The following is a 17,945-nucleotide window of genomic DNA, read 5'->3' on the forward strand; positions in this document are numbered from 1 at the left end:
TATCATTTAAAAGAAGTGACTTCCATGGAGAACAATTTGATGGGTCTATTAGTTTTTTTATCCAACACATTTTCAAAGCATGACAAAAAGTTAAAATATGCGGAACCCGTAGTCCACTTTCTTCATAATCCCCATACATTACTTTTCGTTTTCCTTTATCTATTTTATCGTTCCAAATAAATTAAAAAAAAAAACCACTTCTGGAGTTCTTGCACAATTTGAGGAGGTGGATCAGGTAAAACTGTCATTGATTGGATAAAAGTAGGTAGAGCTGGATTTTTTATTACAGTTACTTTACCAATGTATGTAAGATTACCAAAGGACCAGTCATTTAGAAGTCTTTTAACAGAAGTTAATTTTTGAATAAAATTATCATAAAATATATTTTCTGATTGGAGATGGTATGAAATGCCAATTAATTTAAATTTCCCTTGATGATTCCAGCTTAAATTTCTTTCTGGAAGTATTTCTTCACTACAACCCCTTTTTGCCCCAATCCATATTGCCAGGGTTTTTTCAATATTTATCTTAAGACCTGATATATGGCCAAAATCCTGTAAAATATCAAGAACAATATTCATAGAGTGTGGATCATCTGATAATGTGAAAGAAGTGTCATCAGCAAATTGATTAATTAGATATTCAGAGAGATTTATTGTGATACCTTGTATATCAGGATGGAACTTCATTGTTGCGCTTAAAATTTCAACACAAAGAATGAAAATATATGGACTGATGGGGTCACCCTGCTTAACTCCACGAGAAATTAAAAAAAAATCAGAACAATGACCATTATTTGTCACACAACATGAACTATCATTATAAAAAGTTTTTATCCAATTTAAAAAAGAGGGACCAAAACCATAAAAAGAGAAAGTTTTCAAAATAAAATAGAATTCTAAAGAATCGAAAGCTTTTTCAAAATCAATGAGCAAATGCAAACCTTGGATATTCTCTTTTTCTGTTTTAAATATCAAATCATTAATTATTCTACTCTACTCACCAATATATCTACCTTTTAAAAACCCCTTTTGAGTTTCAATAATGATACTATTTAACACTATTAATCTATTAGAAATAATTTATGATACAATCTTATAGTCCACATTTAATAGAGTAATAGGTCTCCAATTTTTTAGATATAATTTGACTTACCTTCTTTCGGGATACAAGTTATCATTCCCTGACGTTGAGTAATTGAGACCATACCAAGTTCATGTGCTTGATTAAAAGAATTTATCAAAAAATTATAAGTATCATCCCAGAAAAAAATATAAAATTCCACAGTAAACCCATCCAAACCTGATGACTTATTATTATTCATATTTTTTAATGATTTAAGACATTCGTCATAATTAATTTCACCTTCTAGAATATTTTTCTGCTCAACAGAGAGTTTGGTTATAAAATGATTATCATTGTTAAAAAATAAATAATCCATATTTGCTTTTTTATTGTCATCAGTGGTACAAGAATAGAGACATTCATAATAATGTTTTTGTTCATTTAAAATATCTTTTAGATCTGTTACTTCATCACCAGTATCTTTTAAAAGCTTTGGTATATTTTTTTCTTGGTAGTGCCTTTTCTAGATTACAAAAAAACTTTGAACTTCGCTCACCTTCAACTTTCCATTGGGATTTGGTTCTCATTGTGATACCTTTTATTTTACTTTCTCTAATAAGTATCAATTAATTTTCAACCTCCTCAATGACTTTAGCATTTCTTTCCTTTTCTTGATTTAAACTTTCAAGTTTTTGCTCAAGGCTTTTTTTCTATTTTCTCTCTTTCTCTCTTTTCTTTTTTTAAATAAAGAATAAGCAATTATTTTTCCTCTAATCATTAATTTCATAGTTTCACACAATAATTGATGGCTTATTGTATGATTAATTAAATTTTAGTCATCTTCTTCTGGATTAATAGCATAAATGTTTATAGTATCTCTAATACAATTTTTAACAATATTTACATATTTTAGGTCACCCAGCAGACTTTTATTAAACTTCCATGTTCCTCGCCCTTTTGGTTGATTTACAAATTTTAAATTCAAAAATATGGGTGAATGGTCAGAACGATAGCTTGAACCAATTTTAGAACTACAAACACAGGGAGATAAATCTGAAGGTATTAAAAAATAATCTAACCTGGCTTGTTTTCTATGAGGACCATGCCAAGTGAATAAATGTTTATCAGTATTTGTTTTTTTCCAGATATCCAAAAGATCAAATAGTTGCATTAATGCAAGAATTTCTTTTCGATTTACCTCATTATTTCTGTAAACATAATTTTTGGTATCTAATGTCAAAGGTATTCAACACCTTTGAGAGAGCAACCAACTAAATAATTTTACATAGACCACAGTGTTAAACTTTGTTAAAGTTTTGTACTGTATTATTAAAACAAAGGAATATTAGTTAGCTATTGTGTTCTATAATTAAAGTCTAGGGTCTCATATAACACTAAATAGAAAAAAAGTTTGGGTCCTTCTGCTCAAACTCCAACCAGGGTAGCTTTACTGAAATCAGGCGCATTTTGCACTAAAAAATCCTGAAATTCTAATGCTTTTACCTATTCATTATCAAAGTTGATATTTTGCACCTAAATCTCAATATGAATTTCCAAATTCATATCATGGTTATCTAGGAATAATTACCTGTCAGAAAACATTTTTACTTTTGAAATTCATAATTAGCCAGCCAATCAGCGGCCGGGTTAAAATTTTATCCTGGGCTCAATCTTGTATACACAGGGGCCATTTCGAAGGTCTTTTTTATTTAGTTGGTTGTTCCCTTTGATGATGTCCTTTCGTTTTATGTACAGAGTCTAATTTAATTAAGTAGTCCCTTTGTAATTTGCCCTCAAGTTGACCAGTCTGTACCAAAGGGTTAAACGTTATCTTATCTTTGTCGAGTATTGTCAAATAATGGACCGCTATTACTATCATTTAAGGTCTGCAAATTGTAAATAACTTGATTTCATCAAACAAAAAAACTTCCCGTGGATAGATAGATAGATAGATAGATAGATAGATAGATAGATAGATAGATATTTTTTATTTCCTCATTTTTGATGAGATTCCAACAGCAAGAAACATAGAAAAAAATGCAGTGTAGAATCAGTTCATGTGAAATACTTGAACGTTAATATTTACATGTTCGAGCAATGTTGCTAGTTATGTCTGGTTTACTAATTGTTCATATTCTAGTTGTTTCTTAGATTCGTCACTGTCATTTATAAATGATCATCAATTTTTGGTATCAATTTTGAGATATATTTCATCATTTCTGTCCAGTTTTCGTCTGACAAATCTGTCAAGGATAAATATTGTTTGATCAGTTTCACTCATGTTCGTATATGTAACATAATCATTAACATAAAGAAAATTTCAGGATTAGATCCCTCTCAGGAAACAGCATATGGCATTTTATCAGAAAATAGCTTCCCAGACAAAAAATAGGTGGATAGATCATTCATCTGCCATGTATCCTTCACACTTAATTTAGAGATCTTCCATAGTGGATGTATGTATGCTAGCAAAAATGTGTAGACTTTCTTTAGCAGCCAATGATTCTCTCCATTTCTCCTCCTTGCGATTTTGTACTATCCGTTGTATGAACTGTTTCCATCGTCCCTTTGAAGGAAAATCGTCGTCAGGGTTATTCAATCCAAAGAAAATCTCGATATTGTAATTTTTCATGACATTATGCACGTCCGGTATAAATCCCAAGGAATTGATGCTGTTTGTGGTATATGTTTTCAGTCTGACATCAAATAATTGTTTCCAAAGAAAGACGTCATCCCCTGTATAAAGCTTATTCCAGAAAAAGAGCTTTTTCTTCTGAATTTCTGCATTTATCTCGCTAGGGCCTAATGATGACATAGTTATAGCTTTCGGGGAGCAGGTGTCGAATCCGTGTATTCTGCGCGCGTCTTGACGCTGAAATATTTCCATATCGTTTAATGTGGTGTTAGAAAAATTACTCCACAGTTCACATCCGAATAAGAGAGATGGTAATATAACTTTTTTCCATATTGAAACACTTGAGATAGGGTTCATTCCATGTTTGTGAACTCCTATCGAAATGAAGCTGTTCAATTTCCTCCTATTCTTGGCAGTCGACTCCTGCAAACCGAGGTTGCTTTTGAGGTTTTCGTTGAAAGTAATGCCAGCGTTTATTTTTGATCTTTCCATAGGAAGTTGTTCACCAAGTGATACTTTACATTTTCCTAAATCGACTCTTCTTCTCTCTGTACGAAATAAGACTGCTGCACTTTTAGTAGAATTGTAGTTGAGCCTCCATTTCCGTGAGTAATTGTATACGATATCGAGGAGTCGTTGCAGTGTGGTATTGCTTCCAGATATGACACAAGTATCGTCCGCTAGAAGTATACATAGAATATGTATATTTTACATATAATATTCCATTTCGAGAGACGTCCAATTCATGTGCTAAGCTGTCAAGCATGACAGATATGATGCGGCCATGACCGACGCCTTGTTTGACGTAGTAGGTTTCCGACATTTTACCGCCATATAGTACCATAGCTTTTATATTTTGAAAGAAATTATACAAAAGTCTCCATCTTTTTGAGTTGACTCCGAGCTGGAAGAGTTTGTAGAAGATGCCTGCTATCCAAACACTGTTAAAGGCTTTTTGATTGTCTAAAAATGCTACACATACAGGAGATGACGTTTCCATATAGCTAGATATACTTTCATTTAGAATGAATCCTGCCGTAATACTACCACATCCCCGGCGAAATCCTTGTTGGAATTTAGAGGGAAAATTGTTATTCTCCGAAAATATAAGTAAACGTCTGTAAATTATTTTCTCGAAAAGCTTTTGAATTTCCGACATTAAGGTTATATCCCTATAACAGTTGACGTCAAGTCTGTCTTTATTGTTTCTAAACAACAAAATTGTTGCTAAACAGAGTAAGTATCACATGTATTATTTTTTGTATTTTTGCAGAATATCAGGTATGTATATAGTTCACACTTTAGTTTAGTGATAAACTTCTTATCACATACTCCGCTGATATTCAATGATAAAGCATTTTGCCGTATATTAGGAGTGTAAATAGAACATGGATCTATAAAATCCATTATGACACCAGCACGTCTTATTGACGTCAAAGGGATTGAATAACAGGCGAAGTCTATAGATATGCTTTTCTTAGGTGGATAAAGTGATAATATTTACACATATTTTAAATTTGATAATAATATAAAAACAAAACATGATGCCAAATCATAAAACATAGTTTAATACTTTATGTATAATATACATTATTAACTCATTTTGGGGGTCTCTGCATTAACATTTCTTAAGTTAGACCAGATGTAATCCTTGTCAATAATAGCCGCAATATATCGATCGGTTAGAGATAACTTCTTTGTACCTCGATCGGTTGAAAAACACCGTTTATTAACGACGATTTAATCCACGAGATGGAAAAGCCACTTTGACGGTGATCAGTAGCGACATTAGCGACGTCATAATGGTTAGTTGTGTTTTTTTATACATGTACCATCATAGACTTCACTTTGCGTTGGTTAGTTTACATAGTAAAAGTGAATGTAAATGCATGCGATTTTATGAAACTAGTCTAAAAAGGTTCACAAATTAAAACTGCCTATAGTTAACCAATACATAACTCACTCAACCTGCATTTTAAAGAATTTCAACGTCAAAATGTATCGCAAGAAATACAGCGGAGGCCGCCATTTTGTCACCAACGTCAAAATGTATCGCAAGAAATACAGCGGAGGCCACCATTTTGTCACCAACGTCAAAATGTATCGCAAGAAATACAGCGGAGGCCGCCATTTTGTCACCAACGCCAAATGTATCGCAAGAAATACAGCGGAGGCCGCCATTTTGTCACCAACCTCAAAATGTATCGCAAGAAATACAGCGGAGGCCGCCATTTTGTCACCAACGTCCTCGGATACTGACGTCAAGTCATTGGTTACTGAAATCAAGCCATGGCGTCACAATGAAATTTCAATGAAAAGCGCTTCAGGTTATATTACACTAGTGACATTATACAAACATTGACTTTGTGTAGGTTAATACAAGGAATTGTTTCACCTGAGAACGGTGATACTACCCGAGGCCGAAGGCCGAGGGAAATATCACCTTTCAAAAGTTATCTTTTAAATGGAATCTTTAACAATTCCTCGTATTAACCTACAAAAAGTCAATAATTGCATTGTTTTATGAAATGATGCCTCTTTAAAAACAAATTTGTTACATGCAATATTAAATATCAATGTCAAGCTTTCAAATAGTTGAAAATCTATTTTTTTCAGCAATATTATTAAAGTTAAATGCTAAAATAGAACAATTGCTTAACTATGTCACTCGGACCTACTTATTCATTTTTTCAACAGTTTCCTGAACTGAATTTCACAAATCCATGATTGCTGACAACAAAAACTGCTAAAAATAACATTTATATTCTTATATGCAATAAATTAGGCCTTAAACAATGAAAATATGATTTTTCACCCTTGGACCTTTGACCTCTGATATAAACATGAGCAAAAAAAAAAAAAAAAAAAAATCGGATATTCTGAATAGTATACAATATGCAGCTGACCCTAAAACGGTCCAAAGTGATACCTTTGTATCATCCCTTGTTACAATTGTCTGCATTTACATTCCAAACTAATATTCACACATTTATATAATACAATAGATCATTGAGAGCCCCCGGGCCATTCGTTCATCATAACCTAGATAAATAAACGCCTGTCTATCCAGGTAACTTAGATCAATACGGCCAGCTATTCGCAAACTAATTTCAGATCCCGCCAAATAAGGAAACGACCGCGTTTGTTGACCAAAGGATTGAGATAAAATAGAAATTTCAGTGAGATATATCATAAAGCGACAAGTCTGCCAGGTCATACGTGCTGTCCCCGCCCACGGCCTCCAACACACAACAACAACTACGTGCAGAAGGATGTTAGTGGACACGGCTGAGTGGACACGTGAAATCTAGCTAAAAGTGTATACGGACAGTGAAGGTAGTAAGAGTTATCCTCGGAATATACAACAACGCCCTTTGTTGAACTCTTAATAATTCAAAATGGGATTAGGTGATGCTCCGCTGTTGTTTAAGATAGCCTTAGGATGTGGACTAGCCGGACTTTTATTTCACCTGATTGGACTTGCGACGCCTTATTGGACATCGCTGACACTGTTTGAAAACACTATATTTGAGAGCTCCTATCACGCGGGTTTGTGGAGGGGCTGTTCTGGATCTATATGCGGCAAAGTTTCCAACGCTGCCAGTGAGTTGACACATTGTTTTTCCTTCTGTTAAATTTGTATACATATACCTTAGATGCTGTTATTTATCTAGTGAAGTGCGCTACCATTTGGCCAAGTTTAAAGCTATGCCTTGGGACAAACGTAAGCTTAACATAAAGGGAATCGCTGTGAATGTGTACCTAATGGGGATGTTAGCTGTTGTTGTCGTTCGCAATCTTGTTTTCGGGGTATGATTCAAACATTTCTCAATATATCGAGGATAATATTAAATTATCGAAAATATCCCCTTAACAATAAATCTACGGTATGACAGCTTTAATAGACTTTAACAAATATCATGTTGATATATATGCTGTTGTTTATGACACCTATATATATCTTAATATTCGTGTGGTGATCGATAAATTTGCTATGACAGGTGTTGATGACGTTGTAAATATTCGTGTTCATGTTGCTCGTGTTGTTTAGGTATACTTCAAGTGTTCTTGTTTGAGTTCCGAGGTCGTGGGTTCGAATCCCAATCTAGCTGCAATGTATGTTCATTGATTAGTAGGCCGGGTACGATTTATAAAGTTCGTTATACGGTAGTGTTTGTCCTTGTCTAGCAAATCCTGTCAAAGTAGCAAGGTTGCCCATCTTTTATTGGAATTAGAAAAAGAGACAGAAGCAGAACAAATGTTTATCAGTGACTCGGTACCTTATTTGGTAAAGCCCGTAGCTGCTGCTCCTGTCATCACTGTTCCAATCGTCTATCTTCTTGTTGTTTATTGCGCGCTTTTTAAGGTAATTTGGAAAAAGAAACAAATCATAACTGGCCTGTCCAGCCTTTTCATATGATCATCTCATAAATATAGTAAGACAACCGTTCACTAACACTATTGTGATGTCACCTGTAATAACATTGCCATAATCAAAATATGACTTCACTCATGATCAGTTGCTTCGTTGGACGGAAACATCAACTTTAAGACTGATTCCACTACTCGTATATAGAACTGAAATTAAAATTTTTGTCTATATTTCTATAAATACTAGTTATATGATAAATAGTATCTTACATTCGTGCAACGAAATGATAATTTTATGTAACTCGTTAAATAATTAGATATGCCACGAACCTTTGTCATATCAAACAATTTAATTCGTTTGATAAACCTCATATTCCATCACCACTCACATCAGATCTATTATACGTATACGTTAACATGAGCTCGTTCGATGGGTTTTTGCCTGAGGAGGTAACAGACCAGCCAGTGTCTTATTTTATGGACAATGTCCAAATTTACCTACGGAAAGACATTTTAACCCTTCTATTTTAAATTCAGGAAGAGTTTATAATGAATTTCCAGGGGTGGACAGGTTAAGTCTAGTACTGCTTTAGCTACCTACAATCAATGATACAGTGTATCGGGTCTGCAATAAAAACAACTTCGCAAGGGCAGTTAAATATCCCGTTTCTCCTAGTATTAAAATCCAGTCATGCCGACCCTGTCTCTTGCTTATGTTTGAATCCATGCTACCTTCTTTCACACGGGGATTTATCTTATGTACATACAACAACAGTAAGAATAACAGAAATATTGTTTATCAAAGAGTCATCAATCACATCTTAAGTATATGCGAGATACAAGGACAAACAAATAACAAAATATATAATGTTTACAACACGTATCTGGGACCAACATGTGTATTGGACTTGTAATGATAACAAAGTGTTGAATTAAAATTAATATTCGTGGACTTTTAGAAGTAAAGCAAACAAACATTTTTTTCAACAATATGGCGGAAGTTGAGTTTTCCAACAGTTTCCATACGTGTTCCTCTATCTGAGGTCTGTTCAACATATGACGTTATATCTTCAAAAACAATAATACGGAAGATATATATATTAATGTCGTGGTAAACAGTCATTTTACTACCTAATAGCAAACAAACAGGAAGAGAGCCCTTAGAGGATTTAAACTTTAACCCCTCTCTGAGCTTTGTGTCTCAGGGGATTGTGAAGCAATGAGTTGGCTGTTTAATGATCGAAGCTTTCTTAAAAAGTAGAATTTAAGTTTGTCGGCAACAAAACCCTACAACAAAAATATGTTGGCGGTGTTTAATTTGCGACAAAAGATAATATTTTCTATTTGTTTTTATTCGGCACAATATGCTTCAGAAAATTATCATAAATATTTATCAAACTTTGACCCACAATTAGTTTATATATTATGTTCACTAGTTTTTGATATCAGTAGAGTGGATATGCCCTACATATTTTAACGAGGGACACACCTTCTGACGACATCGCCTACCTATACTGTATCCCAAAATTGTGTCGCCCGCACTATCACACCTGAGGTTATCAACTGATATGTTAGACTTGTTGACAGAAACAACCTAATTTCAGGAAAATGTGACCGTCAACAAAGCAATTCAACTATGTGTCAATATGAATGTACCCATACCTGTGTAAGCAAACACAGCCTCTATAGTAGCCTAGGGGTTTTAAATACCATACCACTATAACACACACGGAATGGAACATACCATACCACTATTACACACACGGGAATGGAACATACAATACCACTATAACACACACGGGAATGGAACATTCCATACCACTATCACACACACGGGAATGGAACATACAATACCACTATCACACACACGGGAATGGAACATACAATACCACTATAACACACACGGGAATGGAACATTCCATACCACTATCACACACACGGGAATGGAACATACAATACCACTATAACACACACGGGAATGGAACATACCATACCACTATAACACACACGGGAATGGAACATACCATACCACTACAACACACACGGGAATGGAACAACACCATACCACTATAACACATACGGAAATGGAACACACCATACCACTATAACACACACGGGAATGGAACATACCAAACCACTATAACACACACGGGAATGGATCATACAATACCACTATAACACACATGGAAATGGAAAAAACACCATACCACTATAACACACACGGGAAATGGAACAAAACACCATACCACTATAACACACACGGGAATGGAACATACCATACCACTATAACACACACGGGAATGGAACATACCATACCACTATAACACACACGGGAATGGAACAATACCATACCACTATAACACACACGGGAATGGAACACACCATACCACTATAACACACACGGGAATGGAACATACCACACCACTATAACACACACGGGAATGCAACATACCATACCACTTTAACACACACGGAAATGGAACAATACACCATACCACTATAACACACACGGGAATAGAACAACAGACCATACCAATATAACACTTACAGGAATGGAACATACCATACCACTATAACACACACGTGAATGGAACAACATATCATACCACTATTATACACACGGGAATGGAACAACACACCATACCACTATAACACACACGGAAATCGAACAACATACCATACCACTATAACATACACGGGAATGAACACACCATACCACTATAACACACACGGGAATGGAACATACCATACCACTATAACACACACGGGAATGAAACAATAACCATACCACTATAACACACACGGGAATGGAACAATACCATACCACTATAACACACACGGGAATGGAACAATAACCATACCACTATAACACACACGGGAATGGAACAATAACCATACCACTATAACACACACGGGAATGGAACATACCATACCACTTTAACACACACGGGAATGGAACAACACACCATACCACTACAACACACACGGGAATGGAACAATAACCATACCACTATAACACACACGGGAATGGAACAATAACCATACCACTATAACACACACGGGAATGGGACAATAACCATACCACTATAACACACACGGGAATGGAACATACCATACCACTTTAACACACACGGGAATGGAACAATACCATACCACTATAACACACACGGGAATGGAACAATAACCATACCACTATAACACACACGGGAATGGAACAATAACCATACCACTATAACACACACGGGAATGGAACAAATAACCATACCACTATAAACACACACGGGAATGGAACATACCATACCACTTTAACACACACGGGAATGGAACAACACACCATACCACTACAACACACACGGGAATGGAACAATAACCATACCACTATAACACACACGGGAATGGAACAATAACCATACCACTATAACACACACGGGAATGGAACAATAACCATACCACTATAACACACACGGGAATGGAACATACCATACCACTTTAACACACACGGGAATGGAACAACAACCATACCACTATAACACACACGGGAATGGAACAATAACCATACCACTATAACACACACGGGAATGGAACAATAACCATACCACTATAACACACACGGGAATGGAACAATAACCATACCACTATAACACACACGGGAATGGAACAATAACCATACCACTATAACACACACGGGAATGGAACATACCATACCACTTTAACACACACGGGAATGGAACAACACACCATACCACTACAACACACACGGGAATGGAACAATAACCATACCACTATAACACACACGGGAATGGAACAATAACCATACCACTATAACACACACGGGAATGGAACAATAACCATACCACTATAACACACACGGGAATGGAACATACCATACCACTATAACACACACGGGAATGGAACATACCATACCACTATAACACACACGGGAATGGAACAATAACCATACCACTATAACACACACGGGAATGGAACAATAACCATACCACTATAACACACATGGGAATGGAACAACCAAATACTGTCAGTATGTGAGATTATCACCGGGTAGGATAGGGAAAAATCGACTACAATATTTCTTATAATATCTTTTTTTTAAACTTTTAATATACCTCATCTTTATAACAGTAGAGTGGATATGCCCTTGTTTAACCACAGTAGCAAATCCGAATTTTCGGTATTATAAAGAATTTATGTCCTCGATGGCAGTGTGTTATGGAGGTCTATTTAACCTCAAATGTAATACCTTCGGGTAAATAAACCTCCATATCAAACTGCCTTTGGGGCCTTAAATGCATAATGATATTTTGTATATATGTGTATGATCCACAACCGCCATTTGCATGACAAGCTTAACCATATTCTGAAAAGATATTCAGAGAATATTTGAAGTATGAACATAAGTGTAAATCATTCAGTCACCATTGCCTTAACTTTTCTTTATTTACAAAAAGTTTAATGGTTCGCCCATTCATCGATTATTATGAATTATTAATGAATCTATGATCGGATTGGTTGAAGTAAATCTAGAGGATAATCGATTGTTTACTGATCTTCAGTACAACATGCAACACGAGGTAAATCCCTTAGTGCATCGAGTCCATTATTCGATCAAATGAATTTTCACGAAGCGACATATATTCTGAACAATCGGGCGTTCTTAAGTCTGACCTTCCGGGTAAAATTTAAATGGAAAGATAAGGTTTTAAATGGGGTGATATGACTGTTCCTCCAGCCCATATGCATCGCGTCTCAAATGCCAAAAGACAACAACTAAACTACAGTATGACAGTAGATATGTTCACTAATGTATGGACTAACTCTTTCATAGTAATCGGATGCTTTCTGTAGGGCCATTCTAAGTAGTATGGTTCAGTGAGATCGTGCTACAATAATAGTGTAGGGACAGACCGGTAATATGGTAATAATAGATATGACTTTGTTCTTAATATACTACTTGTTACTTACCGAACTACACGTGGTTTTTTAAAAATAAAACCGGAAGCGAAGTTGATTGGCTACTGCTTGCTCTACTAAATGTGTATACGGCGGCCATTACAAATGTGTGAAATAGAAGGGTCTCGGAAGTATTCCATTGTGCAGAGTTGTTAAATTTCATAAATGGGATGTAACATGGGGGCAGTGGAGTACATAAGATCCCAATGAATAGGTATGTGTACGTTTTCCCGGCATTGCATGAACGATATATTAGAAATATACCGCTGACGTAGCGTAGGCCAAATCTGGCCTACGATTTCACATTTTTAAGAGGTACCGCGAGCTGACTATATATTAGGCAAAAAAATAAATAAAAAAAAAGCCTAATAATATAGGCAGGTTTAGCGGACTAGAATGCTCGGGGACTGGTTTGCCCATGGTGTCTGTAGTGTCATCAGTAGTATTTAGATAAACATTATCGGAAACCTTGAAGTTACCACGAATGCTCGGGGACTGGTTTGCCCATGGTGTCTGTAGTGTCATCAGTAGTATTTAGATAAACATTATCGGAAACATTGAAGTTACCACGAATGCTCTCGGACTAGTTTGTCCATGGTGTCTGTAGTGTCATCAGTAGTATTTAGATAAACATTATCGGAAACCTTGAAGTTACCACGAATACTCGGGGACTAGTTTGTCCATGGTGTCTGTAGTGTCATCAGTAGTAATTAGATAAACATTATTGGAAACATTGAAGTTACCACGAATGCTCGGGGACTGGTTTGTCCATGGTGTCTGTAGTGTCATCAGTAGTATTTAGATAAACATTATCGGAAACCTTGAAGTTACCACGAATGCTCGGGGACTGGTTTGTCCATGGTGTCTGTAGTGTCATCAGTAGTATTTAGAAAAACATTATCGGAAACCTTGAAGTTACAACGAATGCTCGGGGACTGGTTTGTCCATGGTGTCTGTAGTGTCATCAGTAGTATTTAGATAAACATTATCGGAAACCTTGAAGTTACCACGAATGCTCGGGGACTGGTTTGTCCATGGTGTCTGTAGTGTCATCAGTAGTATTTAGAAAAACATTATCGGAAACCTTGAAGTTACAACGAATGCTCGGGGACTAGTTTGTCCATGGTGTCTGTATTGTCATCAGTAGTATTTAGATAAACATTATTGGAAACCTTGAAGTTACCACGAATGCTCGGGGACTGGTTTGCCCATGGTGTCTGTATTGTCATCAGTAGTATTTAGATAAACATTATCGGAAACCTTGAAGTTACCACGAATGCTCGGGGACTGTTTTGTCCATGGTGTCTGTAGTGTCATCAGTAGTATTAAGAAAAACATTATCGGAAAACTTGAAGTTACAACGAATGCTCGGGTACTGGTTTGTCCATGGTGTCTGTAGTGTCATCAGTAGTATTTAGAAAAACATTATCGGAAACCTTGAAGTTACAACGAATGCTCTGGGACTGGTTTGCCCATGGTGTCTGTAGTGTCATCAGTAGTATTTAGAAAAAAACATTATCGGAAACCTTGAAGTTACCACGAATGCTCGGGGACTGTTTAGTCATTGTCTGTAGATGGTTATCTGTAGTATTTAGATAAACAATATTGGTAAACATTGAAGTTACCTCGATTGATCTCGGGGACTAGGTTGTATATGGTGTTGTCCGTAGTTGTCTCAGTATTATATTTCAGTGAGACAGCCCTATAATTTCATCACAAGGTGACTGTTCATAGTAAGGGGACCATGCTTGATGCGTCTATTAGATATGTAGTTTATCCGTGGTTTTCATATCAATAGTATGTTTATATACATTGCATGTGTGTATGCATATTTCTTTATTCAAATAAGTTATATAACTTCGAACAAGGATTTATAAGTCATCCTTGCTTAGGAGAAAATGTCAAATTTCGTTCCCAGTCCTATTATAATCTAAAGTTCAAATAAAATATGTACAGGTAGGAAAAAATCTAGAGGATTTTAATTAGCTATGCGAGATGTAATTTTACATGTATGCTTATACTTGTTCAGCCGTTCGTGCTACACCTAATATGTCTTACGGTATGGTAATTTCTATTTTGTATAAACACATGCGGGAATGGCTACAGTATAAATATATCATAGGCTCTATACAGTACTATATTAACATACATTCCAGAACAATTGTTCTATCAATCATTCACCTGAAAAAGTTGTGTTCTAGGTAGTCGTTATTTAACTAGACAGTATCATTCACGTTTAACTTGGCGTATGGGCGTTCAAAATTGCCTCAAGCAAAGTGTGTGAGATATTCTCGCATAGAGCCTGAGGCAGATTGTGTAACATTCTATCTATAATAATGATCTTTACAGCTGCCAGTGTATGAAATCAGCATAGAAGAATATCTATAGCTTAATTATACCGTTATTTGATTTACAGACTATCATTGACCCAAAATCGGAATTTTAACTTAGGCCCAATAATTGTATAGTATGTGCTTCAGGTTATATAACTTTACAAATAAACATACCTCAGTAAGAATTATTTAGAGATGAAGGCAGGAGGAAACGTAATTAAAAATGCTAGAATTGAAGGAACCTGTATCGAGACTAATTCCAGTTGTTGGTGTATTTTCAACATATTTTGTTTTTGCAAAGAATGAATATAAAGATTAATAAACTTTCATGGCTGCTTGTGACAAAGAGTCTTCTTGGCCCCTCCATTATGATTAAATGTCATTATTATCTTTATTTAGGTATTAAGCAAGTGTATATATTACAGTATCAAAGTTTGAAACTTTCAATAACTACTGCAACCCAAGAACTGCCAATGTCTTTTCTCTCACTCTCTCAATAATGTGGTAAGAGGGGTAAAAACTAGGATAGGCGAGGTTACCTGAGACATGCATTCTTAGTAAAAGCGCGGCTTATACATATTTGTACAGTTATTGAAGATAAAACACCCCATCTATCACGACACCGCCAGTTGTCAAACATTTGTCTTTGTATTGCACCCGATCTATTTGTTTGGACATAATCGCACCACAATTCCTCGTCGTATTCAACTAACGATAGTTTAACAAATAGTTGTTTTGGATTTTTCTTGTTAGATTTATGGATTTCTCAGCTTTTTAGAGTATTTTAAAGCGGATTTTGTATTTATTTAACGATGTATATGAAATAAGTCATTATCTTTCCGTCATATTAAAAAGTTACCTCCCTTGTGGATAGGTAGGATTTAAAAACGAGCGTTGTTAAGGCGATAGAAAACAGTTGGAGTATCTGAAGAAAATCCATGGGACCTACCATCAATATCTGGGAAATGTCCTTAAATGTGCTTCGGACTGGCTACCCAAAGGGTTAAATTAAACTTTCGTGGTAATATGTCAGAACAGTATGCGCTAGATACAGAACGTGGCCGGTATGACGACTACTAACCCCGAGACAATGACACCAAGTTTTAAATCTAAGATAGTCTGAATTTAGATGCAGCCAATCACACATGCCGTTACAAAAAGCTACATCATTGTTGATTTGCTAAGCGAAAATCTTAAATAGATTGTCTCATGATCCTGGAGAATACTGCTTAGTCACATTAATAGTGTAAGGTTATGTAGCTATTGGTATCACAGTGTTACGAAGATTCGGGTTTAATCATTGGATCAGTATTTTTAAAGTTCCTGTGACGTCACCCATGGTGTACAACATATGTAAAGCTATCCAATGATGGTCAGTTGGATAGTTAACTAGCTAACAGTATTACCATTGGATGGTCAAATATCCAACAGTTCCGATCTAGTGATAAGTATGCGTGGTTTTTAAGCACTGAGAATAATAAAAGACTATGAAACAAAGGTTTAGTTTACTGTGGTAGACATATAAGCAAAATATAAAATAATTGTACATGGACGTATAGATATTGTGTAGGAAAAAGAAAACCCAAAAATAACTTTTGCAAAATCAATTAATTAACTATTGCAAAATCAATTAATTAACTAACAATTAATAAATATTTCCGTCATCTTGTACATGTGTTTTAAATAACTCTTCAAGCACAATGAACACTTAGTGCAAATCAAAAATATTTTTGTTTGGAGTATCAATGATTTCAATATAATGTCACGTTGGTTTCCATTAAGAATAATCCAGGTTTTAGAATCCTTACACAATTTCCTTTGTGTCTACATGACACATCATGTCTCTACACGAGGGCTGTAAAGGTGTCGAATAAGATCTATATCCAAGTTTAGGGTTACGTTTTAGAATCCTTACACAATTTCCTTTGTGTCTACATGACAGATCATGTCTCTACGTTTTAGAATCCTTACACAATTTCCTTTGTGTCTACATGACAGATCATGTCTCTACACGAGGGCTGTAAAGGTGTCGAATAAGATCTACAGTGACGTGCCAAAAGTCTTTCACATTTTTATGACGTCGCATCGTCTTGTGATTTGGAATATTGCAACTTTAGAAAACCATAACTCAGAAACCATGAAACACACCTACCTGATATTTTAGTATTTTGTTGCGTGACCCTTTGCCTTAATTACTGCTTGGACTCGTCTTGGTAAAGTTGCATATAGCGCAGCAATATACCCCGGAGTAAATGAAGTCCAAATCAGAGTTACAGCATCAATAAGTTCTTGGCGACTTTTAATAGTATGCTGCACTCTCTGTAGACGAATCTTAATCATTCTCCATACATTTTCAATAATGTTTATATCTGGAGACTGAGAAGGCCAGGTTAAAAGGTTAAACAATTAATATTGTTTTCTGTTTTCCACTGCTGGGCCCTTCCCGACATGTGTGCAGGACAGTTATCATCTTGGAATATCCAAAGCTTATCAGGAAAATGTTTCAAGACAACAGGCCATAAATTTTGATCTAATAGTTCAATGTACTTATCTGTATTTAAATTTCCTTCTAT

At 35.5% G+C, this 17,945-nt stretch overlaps 1 protein-coding gene across 1 annotated transcript in view; it reads left to right on the forward strand.

Moving 5' to 3' along the window:
- The first annotated feature begins 6,837 nt into the window (after nt 1-6,837).
- Nucleotides 6,838-17,945, forward strand: part of LOC138309766 (protein NKG7-like) — a 34,839-nt gene continuing 23,731 nt past the window's right edge. Inside the window, exon 1 of the mRNA XM_069250978.1 lies at nt 6,838-7,303. Coding sequence (XP_069107079.1) covers nt 7,099-7,303 — 205 coding nt within the window. The 5' untranslated portion in view covers nt 6,838-7,098. The remainder of the gene's footprint in view (nt 7,304-17,945) is intronic.

Source organism: Argopecten irradians, chromosome 15 (assembly GCF_041381155.1).
Source record: "Argopecten irradians isolate NY chromosome 15, Ai_NY, whole genome shotgun sequence".
NCBI classification, from domain to species: domain Eukaryota; kingdom Metazoa; phylum Mollusca; class Bivalvia; order Pectinida; family Pectinidae; genus Argopecten; species Argopecten irradians.